Here is a 23,413-nt window from a genome sequence, read left to right on the forward strand (position 1 = left end):
GCTTCACTCACTAGGATTTCCCATCTACCTGGCTTTACTCACCAGAACTTTCACCTAACTTCACTCACTAGGGTTTTCACCTGGCTTCACTTATCAGGATTTTTCCAACTACCTGACTTCACTCACCAGGACTTCCCAATCAAGTATTCAGTCAGTCTTGACCAACTTGACTCTTCTTCACATCTAACTAGTCAACCTTGACCAGAGGAGAATTGTACCAACAATCTCCCCAAATGAATGATTGCACCTGCAATCTCCATGTATTGTCCGTCTTTATGTATTGTCAAATATCGAAACACAAACATCAAGACTCAAGCTTGAGCCTTCTCAAGCTTGTTGGTTGCTACTCGGAAAGCCTATAGGTTCCACTGTACAAAAATTTTGTACAAAGATCTGAACCTTTTCCTAGCTACCATGTGTTCTTTTAAATTAAATTTTGGATCTCCTGCGGAACTTAACACGTTTGATCCAAAACTTAATCTATTTGTTCTTTTAGGTTTTGACTTGGATCTCCTGCGGAACTTAACACGTTCGACCCAAGTCTCCTTAAGTTATTAATTCCATTAAATATTAATTTCCATAAAAGGTTCCCAGTACTGACGTGGCGAGGCACATGGCCTTCTTGGATATGGGAGCAACCACCACCGACTAGACAAAACCTTTAATAGAAAGCTAATATTTAATTTCCTAAAATAACTTTAGGTTAACCAAAGAGAACAATCAAATCCCAAGGAAAAGAAAGAAAACAAAAGAACACAACTTCGAAAAACATATTCGAAATACTAGAATCGTAAGCCTCTTGTATTTGGTATTATTTCCATAAATAACTAGTATGATGCGGAAATAGAAATTACTAGTTATACCTTGTAGAAAAACCTCTTGATCTTCTACCGTATTCCTCTTCTAACCTCGGACGTTGTGTGGGCAACGATCTACCAAGATGAGAAACCACCAACCACCTTCTTCTTCTCAAGCAAGGTTCGCCACAAAGGAAGAACTTTACCAAAGAAGAAAATCAAAATACTAACCAAGCTCCAAGAGATGCTAGCTTTCTCTCCTTCTTCTTCTTCTTCTCCAAGTAGTATCCGCCACCACAAGAACTCCAAGAGAGAGAAGTTCGGCCACCACAAGAGGAAGAGAGGGAGAGGTAATGGTCGGCCACACCAAGGAGAAAGGGAGAGAAAACAATAGAGGTTGTGTCTTGTGGAGGCACCCTCACCCCTTCTTTTATATTCCTTGGCCTAGGCAAATTAGGAAATTTAATTACAATAAAATTTCCTTAATTTCCTTGACATGATTTATTTGAGAAAAATAAAATAAAATTTCCCAAATAAACTCTAATGGTCGGCCACATCAAGAGGAAGCAAATTGGACAAGTTTTAATCAACAATTAAAACTTTCCTTATTTGTTCCGAAAATTTTAAAAATAAAATTTCTCTTTAAAAATCTCTTCATGGTTAATAAAAGGAAATATCTATAATTTTAATTTTATTAACATGTGAATAATTTTAAAGAGAAAATAAAAAAACTCTCAATCTACAAATAAGGAAAGAGATCTAATCTCTTTCTTTAATCTTTGTAAATCTTTTACAAGAGAGATATTTTAATTTTAATTCTCTTTAAATTATATCTTCCACATAATAATAAAAATTAAAATTAAATTTCTTTTTTATTTAATTATGGTCGGCCCTACTAGCTTGGGTTCAAGCTAGGGCCAGCCACCCAATTTATACCTAGGCCGGGCTAGCTTGGCCGGCCCCCTTTAGGTGTGTATAGAAGGTGGGTATATGTGGGTATAGTACTCTATAAATAAGAGGCTACGATAGGGACCGAGAGGAGGAATTGGTTTTGGTCTCCCGATAAAATTAAGCATCCCATGTTCGCCCCGAACACACAACTTAATTTTATCAATGATAATTCATTCCACTAGAGAACTATCATTGAACTACCGCACCAATCCCAAATTACATTTTGGGCTCCTTCTTACTATGAGTGTGTTAGTCTCCCTGTGTTTAAGATATCGAATGTCCACTAATTAAGTGAGTTATTGACAACTCATTTAATTAATATCTAAATCCAAGAGTAGTACCACTCAACCTTATTATCATGTCGGACTAAGTCCACCTGCAGGGTTTAACATGACAATCTTTATGAGCTCCTCTTGAGGACATTATCAACCTAGTATCACTAGGACACAGTTTCCTTCTATAATCAACAACACACACTATGAGTGATACCATTTCCCAATTTATCGGGTTTATTGATTCATCGAACTAAATCTCACCCATTGATAAATTAAAGAAATAAATATCAAACATATGTGCTTGTTATTATATTAGGATTAAGAGCACACACTTCCATAATAACTGAGGTCTTTGTTCCTTTATAAAGTAAGTATAAAAGGAACGACCTCAAATGGTCCTACTCAATACACTCTGAGTGTACTAGTGTAATTATATAGTCAAGATAAACTAATACCTAATTACACTACGACCTTCTAATGGTTTGTTCCTTTCCATTCTGGTCGTGAGCTACTGTTTATAATTTATAAGGTACTGATAACATCATCTTCTGTATGTGACACCACATACTATGTTATCTACAATATAAATTAAATGAACAACTACAAACAAATGTAGATAATTAGACCAAATGTGATTCTTTATTCATAATGAATGTTTACAAAGCTTAGGCTTTCAGTATACACTCCAACAATCTCCCACTTATACTAATGACTAAGCTGCCATATCTTCTACCATACATCTGATTCTCATTCCCTCCACATGTCGATCGAAAGCTTTCGCCGGAAGGGCCTTAGTGAAAGGATCTGCCAGGTTATCCGCTGATGCAATCTTGGCGATGACAACTTCTCCTCGCTTCACGATATCTCGTATCAGGTGGTACTTGCGCTCTATATGTTTACTCGCCTTATGAGCTCGTGGTTCCTTCGAGTTTGCAACTGCATCGCTATTATCACAATAAATTGTGATGGGCAAACCAGAATCACATCTAAGTCCATTAGAAAGTTCCTGAGCCATACCGCTTCTTTAGCCGCCTCAGAGGCTGCTACATACTCAACTTCCATGGTTGAGTCCGAAACGCATTTCGCTTAACACTCCTCCATGAAATGGCTCCACCTCCTAAAGTAAACACATAGCCCGATGTAGACTTACTATTGTCCCTATCGATTGAAAATCAAAATCCGTGTACCCAGGGAGCAAATCATCCGCTTGGTAAACTAGCATATAATCCCTAGTCCTTCTCGGTACTTTAATATATGCTTTACTGCAGTCCAATGTCCTTGTCGAGGTTACTCGATATCTGCTGACCATGCCAACGATATCGGTCTCGTACATAAGATTGCATACATTAGGCTTCCTACCGAAGCATAAGGAACTGCTTTCATGTCCTCTATCTCTTTTGATGTCTTTGGAGACATCTCTTTAGATAGAGCTACTCCATGTCTAAAGGTAAGAAACCTTTCTTGGAGTCTTGCATGCTAAAACGAGCAAGGATTGTATCTATATGAAGCTTGGGATAGACACAACATTCTTTTCTTGCGATCCTTATAACTTTGATCCCAAGAATGTGTGCACATTCTCCTAAGTCCTTCATATCAAATTGTTTGGACAACCATACCTTACGTATGATAATACCTTGACATTGTTGCCAATTAACAAAATATCATCTACGTATAGTACAAGAAATACCACCACGTTTCCGTTACACTTCTTATATACACAAGACTCATCCGGACTTTGAATAAATCCATATGACTGGATTACTTCATTAAACCGGATGTTCCAAGACCTTGAAGCTTGCTTTAGTCCATAAATGGACCGATTGAGCTTGCGTACTAGATGCTCTTTGCCTTTTCAATAAATCCTTCCGTTGCTTCATATGGATGTTCTCTTCAATACTTCCATTAAGGAAAGTCATCTTGACATCCATTTGCCAAATCTCATAATCCATATGAGCGTGATGGATAAGAGTATCCGGATAGACTTAAGCATGGCTACGGTGAAAAGGTTTCTCATAATCGATTCCCTCTTTCCGAGTGTACCCTTTCGCAACAAGCCTAGCTTTGAAGGTTTCTACCTTCCGTCATCCCTCTTTTCCTTTTGTAGATCCACTTGCATCCAACGGCTTTTACACCATCGGTGGTTCTAGCTCTCTGACCTTATTAGAGTACATGGACTCTATTTGAATTCATTGCCTTTTGCCAAGATCTGCATCTATATCTTGGAGTGCTTCGACATATGGGATCAGGTTCATGTTTACCCGGATCAAGTCCGAAGACTCTCCCAAAACATGAATCTTTCAGGTGTACAACCCTCCCACCGACGAGGCACTGTCCGTGGTTGTGTATCATGTGTGACACGTGTTGCGGTCTTTGTGGTACTTCATCTTGTACTGTTGGTACTGAAGTAGACATGTCCTCTCTAAGTTCTTCTAAAACAACTTTACTCTGGGCTTGTGATCCATTATATAGTCTTCTTCAAAAATCGGGCATTGGTGCTAACAATGACCTTCGGTCTTAGGACTATAAAATAAACCACCTTCGTTCCTTTGGGATATCCTGCAAACACGCGAACTTCTGACGAGATTCTAACTTATCAGGATCTGGTTTCAGACATGTTGCTGGACTACCCCATATCCGAATATGTCTTAGACCGGGTTTTCGCCCATTCCACAATTCTATGGGAGTAGAAGAAACTGATTTAGAAGGTACTAAGTTCGGAACGTCGCTTCTGTTTCCAGGCATATCCCCAAAACGAATTTGGTATTCTGAATAACTCATCATTGATCTAACTATCTCCATAAGAGTCCTATTCCTTTGTTCTGCCACACCATATTGGGGTGTTCCGGTGCGAACAATTGGGATTGAATCCCGGCCTCGATAAGTAATTCCTAAACTCTCCTAAGAGGTATTCGCCACCACGATCGTAGTAGTGTCTTGATACTTTTACCTAGTCGTTTCTCCACATCGACCTTGTATTCTTTGAACTTATCAAAGCACTCGGACTTTCGGCGCATTAGGTAAATGTATCCATATCTTGAATAATCGTCCATGAAAGAGACAAAATATTCAAAACCTCCTCTTGCCCGGACGGACATAGGACCACACAAATCGAGTGAACCAACTCTAACACTTCTTTGGCTCTATACCCCTTGGCCTTGAACGACCTCTTGGTCATTTTACCTTCTAAGCAAGATTCACAAGTTGGAAAATTTTCCAACTCTAATGAACTTAAAGTCCATCGGCTATAAGCCTCTGAATCCTACTTAAGTTAATATGACCAAGCCTTAGATGCCAAAGATATGCTTGGTTCATTTCGAAGGTTCTTTTCTCTTATTAGAATTAGAAGATGAATTATAAATTTCCATGTTTTGCTTTGTGGAAGAATTTGGATTTAAAATATACAAATTGCCAACTAATGCACCGGAACAGATAATCACTTTATTTCTTTTAATAACTACATCGTTCTTGAAAGAAACCGAATATCCATCTAAAAGCAGTTTAGACTGAAATTAAATTCTTTCTAAAACTGGGTACATAAAGACAATTTCTTAAAACCAAATTTCTATTTCTACTAAAAGATAAGTAGACGTCTCCCACTGCAACACTGCCACCTTAGTAGCATTGCCCATGTAGACGGTAATCTCCCCTTCGGATAGTCGTCGGGTTTCCTGGAACCCCTGCAAGGAATTGCAGACATGATCAATGGCTCCCGTATCTACACACCAGGTGTTGGTAGATAACACCGCTAAACATGTTTCAACAACTAGAGTATGAGATATACCTTTGTTTTGGTTCTTACGAGACGATCCGCCTTCAATGTCCCGCACCTTGCGAGATGAAGCACTTGCCCTTGACTTCTTCATTCCGACTTTAAATCCGTACTCGAGATTTATTCACTTTCTTTCTTGAACCAGTTTGTTTCTTCTTCTTCTTACCTTTCGGTTTAGAAGTAGAACCATTTTCAGCATAGTGAATTTGAGCATTGTGACGAAATAACCCTTCTTGAAGTTCGTCAAGAGTTTCCCTAATGAATAAATCCTTTTATTCATATTATAGTTCAGTGGAACTGCTCAAAACTTCTAGGTAGGGTTTGGAGGATCATATCGATCTGGTTTCCCATCAATTTCTCCTCCAAGGATGCATTTCGTTCGGATAAGCCATCATGTTTAGGATATGATCCCTTACGGAGTACCCTCTTGCATGGTGGTCGTCATTATCTTTCTCATAGCTTCTTGTCTAGAAGCCCTATCCTGATGACAAAGAGTTCCTTGAGATTGTTCATAATATCATAAGTCGTTGGTAAATCTTTATGTCGATGTTGCAATACATTTGACATTGAAGCCAAAATGTAACACCGTCATCTCATCAGCTTTTACCCATTTCCTATGATATTCAATCTCCTCTTGGGTAGATTCACCGATGGGTGCATCAGGGCAATGCTCATCAAGACAAATTTATAGCTTAGTAAGAACAATATCCGAGTTTCTTTTCTAATCTATGTAATTTGGTCCAAGTAAGTCTATTTTGTTGAAGTATGATGGACAATGGGTTGAAAGTCATCCTAAGAATCACAAATAACTTTTGATCGAACTCTAAATTTAGAATAATATTGATTCCTCAAACAATACTATTTTAAATTAACCAACACCTTAAAACACCGTGAATTTTGTATGCCACGTTAGTGTGGACTATACAAATTCAACATTTGTAAAGGAGGGTTTTAACCCATTAATTTTATTATCTTGTCAACCTAACTTTTGACAAATAAAATTAATAGTTGGTATTATTTGGTCACACAAATAATAGCAGTGACTCCGTTGGGAGGATACTATTAGATGTGTCTAAGTGTACACCATTACTTGACACTAAGTCCATTAATAAGATTATGCCCCTTCGTTGGGGAAGATCACACGCTCTTAATTAACTTCCTATAGTCATCCAAAATGGAAGTCTGTTCTAGTGATCCGCAAACAAGCTCATCCGTTATGGAGGAAGGCACTTGAGCCAACGCGCAAGCTTGTTTGCATCACTTACAAACCAATAATGGAGACCATGGGATTTACTTAAAATCCCTCTCCCACTTAGTTATTTATAAATGAGGAATTTTAACTATGCTAGCCTACTAAACTTGTAAACTAACATGCACACACAAGACAATATAAAAGCAATAAATAGAAAATCTAATTTTCAACTATTATGGCTTTTATCTTTAATTGTCCTCCGTGTGTTGTCATCCGAAGCTGTTGCCATATTTGGCCACCGCCACCGGGTCTTGCTCCGAGTTCCGCTGCGCCTCTGGTCCTTTGAAGGTTCCACGCTTTGCAAGATTCGATCCATGACATAAATAGAATTTTACATTTTGATCCTATATTCCATAAAAGGAATGTACATGTATCTAGATCAAAATAAAATCCTAATAAAACTAAATACGACTTCTGCTGTATTTTAATACAATCACGCACACATATAAATTGCCCTTGACATGTCCAAGGGTCCAATCACACACATAATTAACTAAAAGCCATAATAGTTGGATCCTACATCCATAGAGTTAGCACATCCTACTATTAACCTGCCTAAATTATGTATGACATGTGCATAATTAAACTTAATACCAAATACATGAGGCAAACCTAGCTCGATACCAATTGTTGGTTGCTACTCGAAAAGCCTATAGGTTCCACTGTACAAAAATTTTGTACAAAGATCTGAACCTTTTCCTAGCTACCATGTGTTCTTTTAAATTAAATTTTGGATCTCCTGCGGAACTTAACACGTTTGATCCAAAACTTAATCTATTTGTTCTTTTAGGTTTTGACTTGGATCTCCTGCGGAACTTAACACGTTCGACCCAAGTCTCCTTAAGTTATTAATTCCATTAAATATTAATTTCCATAAAAGGTTCCCAGTACTGACGTGGAGAGGCACATGGCCTTTTTGGATATGGGAGCAACCACCACCGACTAGACAAAACCTTTAATAGAAAGCTAATATTTAATTTCCTAAAGTAACTTTAGGTTAACCAAAGAGAACAATCAAATCACAAGGAAAAGAAAGAAACAAAAGAATACAACTTCGAAAAAACATATTCGAAATACTAGAACGTAAGCCTCTTGTATTTGGTATTATTTCCATAAATAACTAGCATGATGCGGAAATAGAAATTACTAGTTATACCTTGTAGAAAAACCTCTTGATCTTCTACCGTATTCCTCTTCTAACCTCGGACGTTGTGTGGGCAACGATCTACCAAGATGAGAAACCACCAACCACCTTCTTCTTCTCCAAGCAAGGTTCGGCCACAAAGGAAGAACTTTACCAAAGAAGAAAATCAAAATACTAACCAAGCTCCAAGAGATGCTAGCTTTCTCTCCTTCTTCTTCTTCTTCTCCAAGTAGTATCCGCCACCACAAGAACTCCAAGAGAGATGAAGTTCGGCCACCACAAGAGGAAGAGAGGGAGAGGGTAATGGCCGGCCACAACACCAAGGAGAAAGGGAGAGAAAACAATAGAGGTTGTGTCTTGTGAAGGCACCTCACCCTTCTTTTATATTCCTTGGCCTAGCAAATTAGGAAATTTAATTACAATAAAATTTCCTTAATTTCCTTGACATGATTTATTTGAGAAAAATAAAATAAAATTTCCCAAATAAACTCTAATGGCCGGCCACATCAAGAGGAAGCAAATTGGACAAGTTTTAATCAACAATTAAAACTTTCCTTATTTGTTTCGGAAATTTTAAAAATAAAATTTCTCTTTAAAAATCTCTTCATGGTTAATAAAAGGAAATATCTATAATTTTAATTTTATTAACATGTGAATAATTTTAAAGAGAAAATATAAAAAACTCTCCAATCTACAAATAAGGAAAGAGATCTAATCTCTTTCTTTAATCTTTGTAAATCTTTTACAAGAGAGATATTTTAATTTTAATTCTCTTTAAATTATATCTTCCACATAATAATAAAATCTAAAATTAAATTTCTTTTTATTTAATTATGGCCGGCCCTACTAGCTTGGGTTCAAGCTAGGGCCGGCCACCTTAAACCCTAGCTTGGTTCCCAAGCTAGCTTGGCCGGCCCCCTTTAGGTGGGTATAGAATGGGTATATGTGGGTATAGTACTCTATAAATAAGAGGCTACGATAGGGACCGAGAGGAGGAATTGGTTTTGGTCTCCGATAAAATTAAGCATCCCATGTTGCCCGAACACACAACTTAATTTTATCAATGATAATTCATTCCACTAGAGAACTATCATTGAACTACCGCACCAATCCCAAATTATATTTTGGGCTCCTTCTTATTATGAGTGTGTTAGTCTCCATGTGTTTAAGATATCGAATGTCCACTAATTAAGTGAGTTATTGACAACTCATTTAATTAATATCTAAGTCCAAGAGTAGTACCACTCAACCTTATTATCATGTCGGACTAAGTCCACCTGCAGGTTTAACATGACAATCTTTATGAGCTCCTCTTGAGGACATTATCAACCTAGTATCACTAGGACACGGTTTCCTTCTATAATCAACAACACACACTATGAGTGATACCATTTCCCAATTTATCGGGTTTATTGATTCATCGAACTAAATCTCACCCATTGATAAATTAAAGAAATAAATATCAAACATATGTGCTTGTTATTATATTAGGATTAAGAGCACACACTTCCATAATAACTGAGGTCTTTGTTCCTTTATAAAGTCAGTATAAAAGGAACGACCTCAAATGGTCCTACTCAATACACTCTGAGTGTACTAGTGTAATTATATAGTCAAGATAAACTAATACCTAATTACACTACGACCTTCTAATGGTTTGTTCCTTTCCATTCTGGTCGTGAGCTACTGTTTATAATTTATAAGGTACTGATAACATCATCTTCTGTATGTGACACCACATACTATGTTATCTACAATATAAATTAAATGAACAACTACAAACAAATGTAGATAATTAGACCAAATGTGATTCTTTATTCATAATGAATGTTTACAAAGCTTAGGCTTTCAGTATACACTCCAACAAAGCTTAGTCAATCAGGTCAACCTTGACCTAGGGAATATTACACCAACACAATCTACCATATTTTTGCTAAACCCACTAGCTTCATTTGAGCAAAACATGTTGTACTAAACAAAATATTCTTCTATTGTTGCAAACTAATCAACAAATAAAGTGGGGTTCATTTTCCCTTCAAAATCTAGCACCTCAATTTGAACTTTCTTTGTGATATCTCCAACAACATCTTGGTAATTATTTTATGTGTCAAGAAATCCTCTAGCCCACTTAGAAAAAAGTTGTTACCGTTGAGGTGTTGGAAACCCTTTTTCAATCAAGTTGTTATTAGCTTGAGATGTTTTTGCTTGCTTTGCTTGGACTTACCACCTTTAGATTGAGGAATAATGGCTTCAATACCATTTAGACTAATTTGCATCCCATCAAATTGTTCCATCATGCGAATAGGTATCTCATCACGTTGACCATCAATTAACCTTCCTCTAAAGCTCCTCCCAGATCTTGTAAACATATTAACTTTGGCTCGGATATCAAATATAATGTAGCATAAGAAGAGATTGAGTGTTGAGAGGTTTGAAGAGTAGAAACCTGAAATGAAGTGATAAGGGATTGTAGAAAGATGGTAGAACCTAAGTATGCCATCTAAGGATTCTTATGCACCACACTATAGGGAGATTGCATCGCACAACTTAAGAGAACCCTAAAAACTTTGATAAGTATTTCATATCCTAGTATTACAATAATACATATATTTATACTAGAACTCACAAAGGGCTGAGACATATAGGAAACATAAATGCTAGTGGTATGTAAATTTTGTACTTTTGTAAAAAAAAATCATATAAAAATATGTAAAATATACCTTACTCCTGTAAATTATTTTTCATGAAACAGACAAACACTTAGGCTACATTTGGTAAGGTATAATATGTCTTGTAATGTAATCAAGATTACATTACAAGGTTGATTATTTTATTTATTTTAACTTTAAACCTGTAATGTAATATAATCTCGATTACAAAAGGTAGTGAAGTTTTGTAATCTAGATTACAAAGCAAATACTATATAATCCGATTACATTACGAGGTCACTATTTAACCAAAATTTGAATGTTGAATATACCCTTAGTCAGCTGACCATCCGTCGATCGCCGCCCGCTGCCGCCGCCGATCGCCCTGCCGCCGGCCGTCGGTCGTCGGCAGTCGCCGCCGCCGCCGATCGCCGGTCGCCGGCCGGTCGTCACCGTTCACCGGGCGCAAGCTCCGACAGAGGTGCAGCGACCGTCGGTAGAAGTCGTAGGATAATTTTATCATTTTATAATAATATGAATTACATTCCTTATAAAAAATAATGAATACCAAACAAAAGAATATAATCACCCTTATAATCAAAGATTACATACATTATATTACCAAACGTAGTAATGTAATCAAGATTATATTACATTACATTATAAATTTGATTATATTACAAGATCGATTACATTACACCCAACTAAACATAGCCTTAGTTCATAACCATACCAAGGGCAGAATATTTACAGCACGCTTCACACTTAATCCCATTGTTCTAAAGCGGAATCGGAAAAGAAAAAGGTAAATACTACATTGAATTATTAGACACAAGCTACATAAAAATTGTACCTGGAACAGACAAAATCCTCCTGAATTTTAAGCACACAAGTAATCAACCAATTTCCATTCTTCCACCTTTGACTAGTGAAAAATAGGCTTGATTTACGCTGTGAAGGTAAGAAATTCTGGTGGCAAAGAATTCTGAAACTACAAATGCTACTTGAGTCTGTCTTCAACCCAAATTCCATCTCTCCCCAACCAGTTCTTGATGATCGGTATATGTTTCAACCTGTTCGAATCCTCCTCAGTTTCACCCCCATTCTGTAGCTTAGTCACCAGCTCTATTGGCATGCCTTCAACTTCCAATTTCTGCAACCTAGTGAGGTGTTCCAACCCAACTGGAATTGTCTTCAACTGACTGCACCTTACGAGAGTCATCTCATGAAGGCATTCAAGAGCATTCTCTTCTATTTCAATGCAATTGAGGTGGCTCATATCACACAACCCCAGTGACCTGAGCCGACAGAAACACTGTGCATGAAACTGCAGTTTGCTTCCATTATATGCTTGCATGAGAAAGAGTGTAACCAGATTAGGCAATGCAGTGAGCTGTGGTAATGGATCTTCCTTGAGCCTGGACATCTTTAAGACCAAATGAGTAAGATTTTCAAGTGTGCTAAACCACGAAGGCAGCATCCTCTTGTCCAGGTTACCATACAGGCTTAGCTTCCGCAGCTGGGGTGGTGGTTTCATATCACTTAATAGCAATGTGTCATCTTTGTGTTTTGCCATCACTACCAAGCGAGCGAGGCGATCCATCTTTGAGAGTGATGATGAGAGGACAAAGCTGTGTTGGGTTGTAACTCCTCTAACGTCTAAACTTCTTATCTGTGTGAGCTTTGCGAGCTGAAGCACCATTTTACCATTTGCAACCACAGCTTTCAGTGTCTGTAACCCCTTCAGATTGCCTACACCACCAGGAACTTCAACTCCACCTCCAAGAATTGTGTATTTGGAAGTTTGCCGATGGAACTTCTTCACCAACAGATGACGCAGATTACCCAGTTTTTTTATCCCACTAGGTAACTCCTCTATGTTTGTATATATTGCATCCAAGGTTTCGAGCTTCTGAAGGTCTCCTAAGGAATTTGGCAGTCTTTTAACATTGGTTTTACGTATGCTCAAATATTGCAAGTTGGCAAGGTGGCCTATCGCATTCGGCAAGGCTTCAACTGGGGCAGCATGAAGATCCAAGACTCTAAGCAGCCTACATTTCAAGAGCACTGAAATGGGAACCGGTGTAAAAGTGTGGAAAGATCGAAGTGAGGATATCTCCATGCTTTGGTTCACAGTGGCACCTTGGTAATCTTTAATGATAGAAAGTCTTCGAACCCGATCGCTTACATCTTTAAATTCACCTTCTAAAACATCAACAAAATGCTCTTCTCTTGATTTTTCGATGATAAGCTCTCTGACAAGATCATGAACTCGGCAGAACCGAACACGTCCGAGTTCATTTCTATCAGTGACTTGGAGCAAGCTTCTTCCCACCAACTGGTTGAGGTAGTCCTCAGCCACATCTTCCATCGACATTCCTCCTCTTTCCTTCACAAATCCTTCTGCCACCCATAGCCTAATGAGCCTGTTTCTTGCAATGGGATAGTCCTCTGGAAACAAGCTGCAATGCATGAGGCAGTTCTTGAGATGGTGTGGAAGGTTTGTGATGCTGAGGCTCAAAATTCTGGGCACCTTTTGGAGTTCTTGGTTGTCCTGATTAGTCGACAATGCCAAGCTATCATGTATTTTCTTCCATGTCAATTCCTCCCTTTCTTTGTGAGACAGAAGATTAGCAATCGCCGCAATAGCAAGAGGAAGGCCATCACACTCGTCCACCATTTTTCTAGCCCATTGTATCAGATTCTGTGGACAAGTATTTCCCACCTCTGTCGGAAATGCCTTCTTACAGAAGAGATCCCATGCCATGGCATCTGGTAGAGGGTTTACTCTCACAATCCTTTCCTCGCCTGCTAATGAACTCACATCCTGCACCCTTGTGGTAATAACAACTCTACTTCGGCAATTATTAGCAAATAAAGCATAGCTAATATCAGTCCAGACATCTGCTTGCCAAACATCATCTAAGATGATCAAGTACCTTCTGTGAGCCAGATGCAAACGGAGATTTTCCACCAAAGTTTTGTAATCCATTGAATCAAAATCAAGAGTGATCACTTCCTTCCTCTCACGGTGCAGTTCCTTCAGGATCTTCTTGAGGAGATCATCGACAGTATTGCTTTTAGACACAGAGATCCATGCACAACAGCTGAAATGGCTAATGACCATTTGATTCATGTAAACTCTTGCCACAAGTGTGGTCTTGCCAACACCACCCATCCCGAGAACAGATATTATGGTGCGTTGGGGCTCTTCATCTATTAATAATCTGATGAGCTTGTACTTGATTTCCTCAATCCCCACGAGATCATCTTCCTCGACAGAGAGTGCTGATTCAGCTAAATGGCAGATTAGATCATTCTCTTCGGGTGAGCTGGAGAACCTCTCTGGAACTCTAATACCATATGAATCTTTCATCCTTACAAGCTTCCAAAGGCTGGCTTCTCTTTCCTCTAATTTCTTACCTAATTCGTGCAAAGATTTGGCCTTGACATCATTGTTGATACGGGTAATTAAGCCAGCCCATCTTCCACTGGTCATTAAAAAGATGTATTCATCGACAATGTCCTTGATATCATAGGCCACATCTTGAATCAGCTTTGCCCAAGCATCCACTAGTTCGTTTTCGCCTGTATATGTTCTTGTATGCTTCAGGAACGCCTTTGTAAGCTCTAGCACCCTCCTTATGTTGTTCATTTTCATGTGAATATTCTGCACAGGCCTATCAAGGAAACTATGAGATACAGAGGCCACAGCTGTAATGATCTTCTCAATCAAGCAAGCGATGACAGCCTCTGCCATCTTTGCTCAACTTTGTGCTATCGTAGAAGGACAAGAAGAAACTAACTCTTTCAATTTGAGTTCATTCACGATAGGATTATTTTCAGGAAATTCCTGTTTGTCCTGGAGAAATCTGTTTGACTTGTACAACTTGGAACCATGGTATATATGCCACTCATTCTCTACATGGTGAGGCATAAACTGAAAGATTGAACCAGACTTTCTGTGATTTGGAACAAACAGCTCTGCTACTTCGAATTGACAAGCTTCAAATGTCAGGATCATTTACCACATGCTGCTATCACCCTATGGCCTCCCGAACATGTTCTTTTTGCCCATTCTGTTACCGGAAACAATGTGAAACACATTTCTAGTTCCCAACTTTGAATGAAAAAGTTTAGCTATTGTATGTTATAGAATTAATGAAAGAAATATTGTATTGCACGAAAGGAGAATTATAAGTATTTATAAACTCAACATAAAAATTTTATGATTCTATCCGAAACATAAGTATACGACTTAATATGCTTGACTAGGTCATATCTTATAATAGATAGATATCTATGTCCAACTGCTTTGATAAATCGCATGTAGGCTAAATAAAAAAAACATAAAGAATTAATAAACCACGCAACCAATGATTGGTTTGACCTTCATCAGAAGATGGAGTAAGTAAATTATAAATCCCTTTGTCCTTAGATCAGTGCACACAACCATTAGAGAGTGGGTGGAGAGAGAGAGAAAACATGAAGAGAGTACTAGGGATTAATCTCTAGTGACTTCTCCTTGTGAAGTTAATTTCATAAGAAGATTATATAAGCCTACTAATTGTATATTAATATGGTTCGGACCTCAATTTGGGACTCTTGTTGGCTGAGTACTAGAGCAATACTGATTTCAAATGAGGCCAATTAGAACTTGTTTAGGCAGTCAAGATGAACATGTTAGAGTGTTCACTAGAGGCAAATTGGGGTAGTTGTCTTGTCTCAGGTGGACTTGGCCTGGCAAAGGTGCAGTTACTTTTCCAAGGTGGATGTTTATCTTTCGTCAAAATCTTACTTGCTCGAAATGGCCCTTTTGATATGAGGGATGTTCAAGGTGTCTCACTTTGCTTCAACATAGAAGGGGAACGAGAGTTGTTAGTCCCTCCTGTGTTTTTAATGTTGAAAAACATGTTTAAGTAAATGGATTGTGTTTAACAAGTTACTATAGTGTCTTGCACATAAAGTTGATGGATTTTTGCCCTGGATGAGAAATTTCAATAATTGACAATTATTTATGTTTAGGTTAATACATTGCATTTAGCTTGAGTTACAAGTTTGCAGGATAAGAGACCTCCAAGAAGGTTGAGGACCGGATTCTTAGCAAGAAGAAGTCCTTGCAAGTCAGAAGACCAACTGCAGGACAAGAGAAGTCCAAGGTCACTCGGGGTTTCCGCGACGCGAAAAAGCGGTTTTCGCGGCCCGACGAACCCAACAAAGAGAAGTCCAAGAAGGTCGAGGACTGGATTCTTGGCAAAAGGAAGTTCTTGCAGGTCAGAAGACCAGATGCAAGGACCCATGCAGAGATTAGATGCAAGGGTAGATGAAGACCCGGAGATGAGAAAGCTCTAGACGCAAAGTTCAAGGAACAGGAGGTTCACCTAGCATGAGGTAATTGGTTTCAATTCCGTGGCGATTGCCACAATCAATTAGTGTAAACTAGAAATTCCGAGTTTTAGCCAAATGGTGTATCAATCGATTGGCAGACTTTCTTCTCGAGGAAAGAAGGCTACCGAATCAATTGGCAAATCGATTAAGATTACCAATAGATTGGAAATTCTCACCAATCAATTAGGATTCAAAATGGAATAATCTCATCCGCTGATCTATTGTCAGTGACCGTTCAACTATCAATAATCGATTAGGGGTTTTTGCCAATCGATTGATGATGACCAAAAAGTAGAGAAACGACCCGATTATGATGTGTTTAAAAAGGGAAATTAGGGAACGAGAGAAAAACATTGTTCCATTGCGCTCTTTCCGATAAACTTCGATCTCAAGCTCTCATCTGCATCATCTTTAATCAATCAAGAGGAGGAGAATGTTTCCAAACTTGTAATCTATTTATTTTTTCTCTCTTGCTGCTATTTCCATTTGGGAGTGATACAGTGAATAAGGAAGGGCCCCTAAGTGGGGTCCATGGGTCAACAAGACGGTGTGGGAGACAGTAAAAAATCCAAGGTAGGTCAACAAGCCGTATAGCTGGCGCGAGACCTCCTCCTGATCGGCTAAGGCCAATCGGACAGGCCCTCAAGAGCCCCGCTTCCCGGTTCCGCCGAACACTTATGGGACTCTGCTCCCCACCATCTCACGATCGGCTACAGCTGATTGGATAGGCCCTTAAGGGCCCAGCTTCCTAGTTCTGACGGACACTTATGGGGCTCTACTCTTCACCATGTCCCGATCGGCTAAGGCCAATCGAACAGGCCCTCAGGGCCCCACTTCCCTGTTCTGTCGGACACTTATAGGGCTATGCTCCCATCATCTCCGGATCGGCTAAGGTCGATCGAACAGACCCTCAAGGGCCTAGCTTCTCGACTCTGTCAAACACTTATGGGACTTTGCTCCCCACCATCGCCCAATCGGCTAAGGCCGAACAGGCTTGCACTCAAGGGCCCAACGCCTCAGTGTGCTAGTTGCCTATAAGGCTCAACTCCCCCTTAGAGTACTATCATAGCTCATTCACTTCCCATGAGAAGCTAGGGTCCCTGTGCATGGCCCATTTTTTAACTAGCAGCGACCCCCTGGTCCATGAGCTCATCTCACTATTAATGCAACACGTGGATTTGTTAGAAGATTATATCCTTGCATAGATGCGCATTACTCCCCCATACCTAAGATGGGACTGCCCGATACGGTGGAAGCATGGTGATTAAATAGGTTATCAAGCAATGATATAATGCTTGATTAAATGCGGAGATTACAGGAGGCCTTATAAAAGGGGTCCTTCGCTGGCGCAGGTACACAAGTCCACCATTTTTCTCTCGCTACACCAGTGTTCTTTTTCTTCTTCTTGATCCTAACTTGATCATCGAAGTAGCTGCGTCAGGGACCCCCTAGCCTACTGACGAGTTTTTCCCTTCCTCCTGTTGATGGTCGCAGGTGTTCCCTGATGCCCCCCTACTGGAGTCTTCTTCCAATCAAATTTCCAGCCAGCTCGTCGATAGTCCATAGCTCACCACTTCTAAACGAGATCAGGGAGCTTTGTAATCTTGCTATAAAAAGGTTTCTCCACCTTCGGTTTTGGTCCGAGAAGGAGAAGTGATAGTGACCAATGTTCTAGTTTTCAATCTTTAACAAAATTAGATTTCCAATGGTTATTATTCATCATTGGTCAACAAAACACTTTTCTTTTGTCAACCAAACTTTATGGATAACGATCAAAAAGAACTGTTGTACGATGTTTATTCATTAACCATCAACTACTAGTGATTGTTCGTTGATCAACCTTAAATTTTGCTCCACCAAAGTTCATGGATAAGCTTGAATTTGAATTTTAGCAATTGGAAATCATCTATAAATAGTCTCTAGTGGAGTGTTGCTCAACAAATAACTTGATAGTCTTGTCACGAGTGAAGGGAAGCCTTAGCGCAATGGTAAAGTTGTTGTTGTATGACCTGGTGGTCACGAGTTCAAACCCCGGAAACAACCTCTTGCAATGCAGAGTAAGGTTGCATAATACAATAGACCCTTCTCCAAGACCCGCATTAACGGGAGATTCGTGCACCAGACTGCCCTTTTATTATTATTATCGAGTAAACATTCTTTAAAGGGCTCTTTGTGCACCCTTAGCTTTTGTTCTTTCTTAACAACTTCTTCTCACCACCATGTTTTTTCTTTTATATTATTTAGGGTGAGATTGGAGCTTTGTAAACTTGTTTCTTTGTACTTTAATTCATACAATTATAAAAGACTTATGTTCTTTTTTTAATATTTTTTCCTGGCTATCATGTTTTTACTTTTATATTATTTAAGGTGGGATTGGAGCTTTGTATATTTCTTGCTTTGTACATTAATTCATATAATTGTAAAAGGAAAATTGAAATATTAAAAGGTTAATTTAGAGGTTGTAATCCTCTAGGTTAATCTAAAGTTTATGATACTTCATTAGATTGATTCAGAGGTAGTAATTCATTGAGTTTAATTAATAGATCTGAAATCATTAATCTAAAGGTTGTCATCCTCTTAAGGCGAATTGAGAGGAAACATTTAAACAAGTGATCTAGAATTTTTAGATTCATTGAAACGTGTAAGAGGTGGATGGTTATTCTTTGCAGCATCTTCTTGCCCAAAATGGAACTTGTTCAAGGCAAGATAACCCTTTTGATGAGAAACATAAGCGTAGAGGTATTTAGGCGATGCATATGCAAAACACAAATAAAATAGAATAAGATAATCTTTGTGGTTCATCATAATCTTTGGATTAGGCTTCTCCTTATGACACAGAAGCAACAATAGATGGGCTAAATCAATTAGAAGGAAATCACTTGATGATCATACATAGGGTCAATGTAGTGCATTGGCAACATGCAAACGTAGATTCAAGAAGAAGAAGATGGGAAAAAAGGGCAAAACATAGAACGAAAGTTGGTTAAAGAAAAAAAAAGAAGAAAAGGAAAAAAATGCTTAAACACTCCCCCTTGTGAGGAGGCATGAAATACATGAATACGAGGAAGACTACTATAAAAAACAAAGAGGAGATCAAATTCATATATTTCATGTATTGCAAATAGAAGATTCGCAAGGAATCATAGTCATATGAGAAAGAGAATGTGATTGAAGAATGCTTTAAAGGAAGGATAAAAGTCCTTCATCACACATCTAGCAAAGGGAGCTCTAAATTGTTATACATGGTTACTAGATCTACATAGATCTTAGAGCACATATTAGCCATGGTTCTCCCTAGCACTGGTGCCTTTGTTATTTGTAGATGTTTTTTTTTCTTTTTTCTTTTCTCAATAGTGAATAGGTAACATGATTTAGTATTATCCACACTTTAGTATAACTAGATGCTACTAGGTGTTATAGTTTGTTCTAGTAGTTTTATTTCCAATTGTGAGTTGACTTTACAATGTATTCTAGCTATGGTTCAACATTACCAGGTGCCATTTGTTTTTTAGTGCTTTACCAACATTGATTAAGTAGTACCATGGTTTATTAATATCAGGTATCATAATTTGGTGTGATGAAGTGTCATGGTTCGTTGATCACTACTTGTGGTATGTTTTGTTGCATAGTGTTCGACAAATAATGATCAAGTGATGTGGTTTCATATCATCAGGGGCCAAGTATAACCAGTTACCATTGTTTAGTATTACTAGGTATCATGATTTTATTCTAGTGTCTTTTAGAATTCCCATGCTTAAAGATCTGTCCCTGTCTGAATGACCATATGCCACAGTTTAGATCTTCCTTTTACCAGATGCATGGTGAAGGGGGGTTGATCATGGTTCTTTGTGGAATATATGATCGATGCAGAAACTGTGAAGCAATAATAAAGCAGTTCTAAGTTGTGGCTAGTATTTGGTGAGATGTTCCTCCCCTACGAAAGCAATCCTCTCTTGAAAAAAGGATTTGAAGTGGCCTAAAGATTTTACTTATCACTAATTCTATCTAGATAATTAATCTTATCTTAAACTTAGAATTTAAACAAGGTATGCCTTAGATTAGGCTTATCTTTTAATTTTCGTATATAAAATATGACATACGCAGTTACAATTGATAAGATTAACAGAGAAGGAAGAATATAGAAGGGTCCTATCATGAGACAGATAACACATGGCAAATGTATAATCATACATTTAAATTATTTTATTCCACCTAACTTAAATCAAAATATTAATAGTGTAGTGTTACAATTATACTAAACTTCTACCTTAATAATGATAAACAATTATGTGAAATTCAATCGATGAGGTCATTTGATCTATACACAAAATTGTTGTAAAAGTCTCAATGCTAGAGATATTTTTACCAATACAAAAATGAAAGAGTAATGGTGATGCCCCTAGTATTATCTCACCACAAGTCAGCAGCTCATGCCTATTTGGTACTTCAGGTCGACATACCACTTGCATGTTCAAAGACTTTGGACTAAAGAGTTGACCTCTTGGCTAGGTTGGCACATCAATACCTTTGAGCTCTTTAATCCCAACTCCTCGAGCTCTCTCCTCTGAGCTCCCCGATCTCTCCCGTTTAAGTTCAGTAGGCTACAAATCTTGTCAAGATAGCTACTATCGCCCGCACAGTTATTGGCCATGAGTAGACGTGGTACACAATCCTCATATGGTCCCACCATGATCACCATTTTTGGAGTTAAGACTATTAATGGTCTAGGTGAAGACATTAACAAAGATGACTATAATTAATGATCAACCCGGGATTAATGGTAGAAATGACTCAACAATTTTTTAGAGTTAGTGGTAACAATCTCCGTAGGAAACTCCCCATCCCATACATATACATACCAAGGTATGTTGATATTTAGGGCCTCTCTCTTTCTCAATTTCACTTTTATACTCATTGCTCACTGCATATCTAATGACTTAAGCATCGAAGGGATTTTGTCAGACAACTCCGACACCCCCTGATGTTTATTCTAATATGTGCAAGTCAAACCATGCGGGGAAAGTCAGACGACTCTCCCATTTCAATAGCCACCGCCTCACTAGCAAACTTCTGCATCATCATCTCCACCTCAACATCGAACTCATTAGTCGATTTCTATAGCAGGTGATATATGTCAGTATATCCATCCGGGACATAAACCATGTAAAAAATGCGCACTGCTCAAGAATGTTCACCTGGTACGCCGACAGGTTCTAGGACTTTAGCCGCTCGAGAGCATAGCCTACTCTGGTCAACATCATAAGACTTCAGCCACCTAGGAGCAAAACCCGCTCGGGTCAATGCCTCGAGGAGATGGTGCGTCAGCATATCACAAGACTCAAGTCACCCGGGAGCATAGCCCGCCTGAGTCAATGTCATAGGACTTCTGCTGCTTGGAAGCATAGGCTGCTTGAGTTGATGCCTAGAGGAGATGGTGTGTTAGCATGACATATGACTCCAGTCGTGCACTCACTTTGAGAACATCCTCGAAACAGGTTATATAGGACATCAGTCGTGCACTCACTTTGAGAATATCCCCGATCAAGAACATCCCTGTAACAAGTTACATAGGACTTCAGTCGTGCACTCACTTTGGGAACATCCCCGAAATAGGTGACACAGAACCCTAGCCATGCACTCACTTTGTGAACATTCCCGACGAGGAACATCCCCATAATAGATTATACTACAAAAGCATCTCCGACAAGGAACGTCCTCAAGACAGTGCACTCGGGTCACGAGAACATCCCCGACAGAGAATATCCGTATCAAGTCAGACCCCTCCGATCTGAATATCCAACTATTCCCTATAGTTACAACTCCGACATAAAACTGTCAGCAGCGGCTACTAACAACGATAGATGGGACTCGTGGCAACAATCTAGATGATGCCAGATGTACGACGCCAACGTCATACCTCTGACATCCGATACGATCGCATGCCCTCGGTAGTCTGTGAGAGAACATGGCGGCCCACATGGACGGTGAGGTTCAGCAGTATAAAAAGGTGGTTGAAGGTGAGTTTGTTCCTCCACAAGCACACGAGCTCTCATTCATGCTTTCCCATCTTTCCTTCTTCTTCTCAGCCCAGTGTTAACTTGACCGTCGAAGGAGTCACGCCGGCCACACCGGCGCCCCCTGACCCATGTTGACGAGCAAGCACAGGAGCCGTTCAGGTGAAAGGAAAAAACTCTACTGGTTTGAATCCACGAGGAACGGGCAGGAAACATCACCAGCATCAAATGGTTAAAAAAAAATATAATGATATATTGTACTTCCAAATACAAAGCTAACACAAGATCACATATTTCATAATAAACTGCTACTTCAAGAAGCCAAGCCAAGAATACTAGCTACGTATTTGGAGGAGATAAGACTGCCAATCTAAAATACTTTACTTTACCTTTGGATTCTAACTTTCCTTCTCAGAAAGAGTCAATCCAACCTTTTTCATTTGAGTGACACATCCATTCCTATCAACTTTTTCCCTTGTGATGCTCAAAGTAGAAGAAAAACCCTCCGAAGCAGACTCTCAATAACTTTTAGCAACTGACAAAAAGAACAAACAATTTTTTTAAAACCAATAAAAAACAGAAAAGGCAATCTACCTTAGCTGGGATCGGGCTTGAAGCTAAAATGCTCACCTTGGAAGTGGAAAGCCAATTGAAGTCTCCAGTAAATCAGATAAGAAGGAAAGGTAGGAAGAAAAAAGAAGAGCAGAGCAGCCACATATTTGTTGACATCCGAGTTTGTCCTCCAGTGGAGATGGTGCCTTGGCTTGTTTCCTGGATATTTCCTGCGGAGATTCCTTCTGCCACCATCAGACTTTGAATCGAAGCTCAGATCAGCAAAGGCCACATCGCTGAATCGACCGGAGAACAGTCAAAATCTCTCCAAAAGTCGGGGCTTTCTCTTGGACGGGAGATTAAAGTCGTCGAGTCTCCCTATTTCGTGGTTAGTGAAAACCAATCAGTCGTTGTCGAGTAATTCAATCTTTTCTTAATTTTTATTTGATAAAAAATATTTAAAAATATCTTATTTTAATTAACATTGCATTGGAAAGTGTTCAACCTTTCTATAGTTTTGATTAAAATTAGTAGACATTGAAATTGTTTAGAAAATTATTTCACATTTTAGTAGTTTGATTAAAATTATTCTTATTAAGTCATAAATTTGAATAAAACTATTA

At 38.8% G+C, this 23,413-nt stretch overlaps 1 protein-coding gene across 2 annotated transcripts; it reads right to left on the minus strand.

The window, feature by feature from the left end:
* Positions 1-11,467: 11,467 nt before the first annotated feature.
* On the minus strand, positions 11,468-23,145 carry LOC122027587 (disease resistance protein RPM1-like). Of its 2 annotated transcripts, XM_042586572.1 has the most exons (3): positions 22,869-23,145; positions 22,628-22,773; positions 11,468-14,915 (listed from the first exon to the last, which is right to left on the minus strand). In XM_042586572.1, exon 3 carries the CDS (start codon positions 14,594-14,596, stop codon positions 11,837-11,839), a length of 2,760 nt encoding a protein of 919 aa, XP_042442506.1. In that variant the 5' UTR covers positions 14,597-14,915; positions 22,628-22,773; positions 22,869-23,145; the 3' UTR covers positions 11,468-11,836. The 2 variants fall into 2 exon arrangements, with proteins under 2 accessions (XP_042442506.1, XP_042442508.1); XM_042586574.1 differs by lacking the exon at positions 22,869-23,145 and having other exon boundaries at positions 22,628-22,860.
* Positions 23,146-23,413: the final 268 nt, after the last annotated feature.

Source organism: Zingiber officinale, chromosome 10A (assembly GCF_018446385.1).
Source record: "Zingiber officinale cultivar Zhangliang chromosome 10A, Zo_v1.1, whole genome shotgun sequence".
Taxonomy (NCBI): domain Eukaryota; kingdom Viridiplantae; phylum Streptophyta; class Magnoliopsida; order Zingiberales; family Zingiberaceae; genus Zingiber; species Zingiber officinale.

Bases quoted from the DNA above. Each gene is read 5' to 3' on its own strand.
- LOC122027587 (XM_042586572.1), bottom strand. From the start codon at position 14,596: ATGGCAGAGGCTGTCATCGCTTGCTTGATTGAGAAGATCATTACAGCT.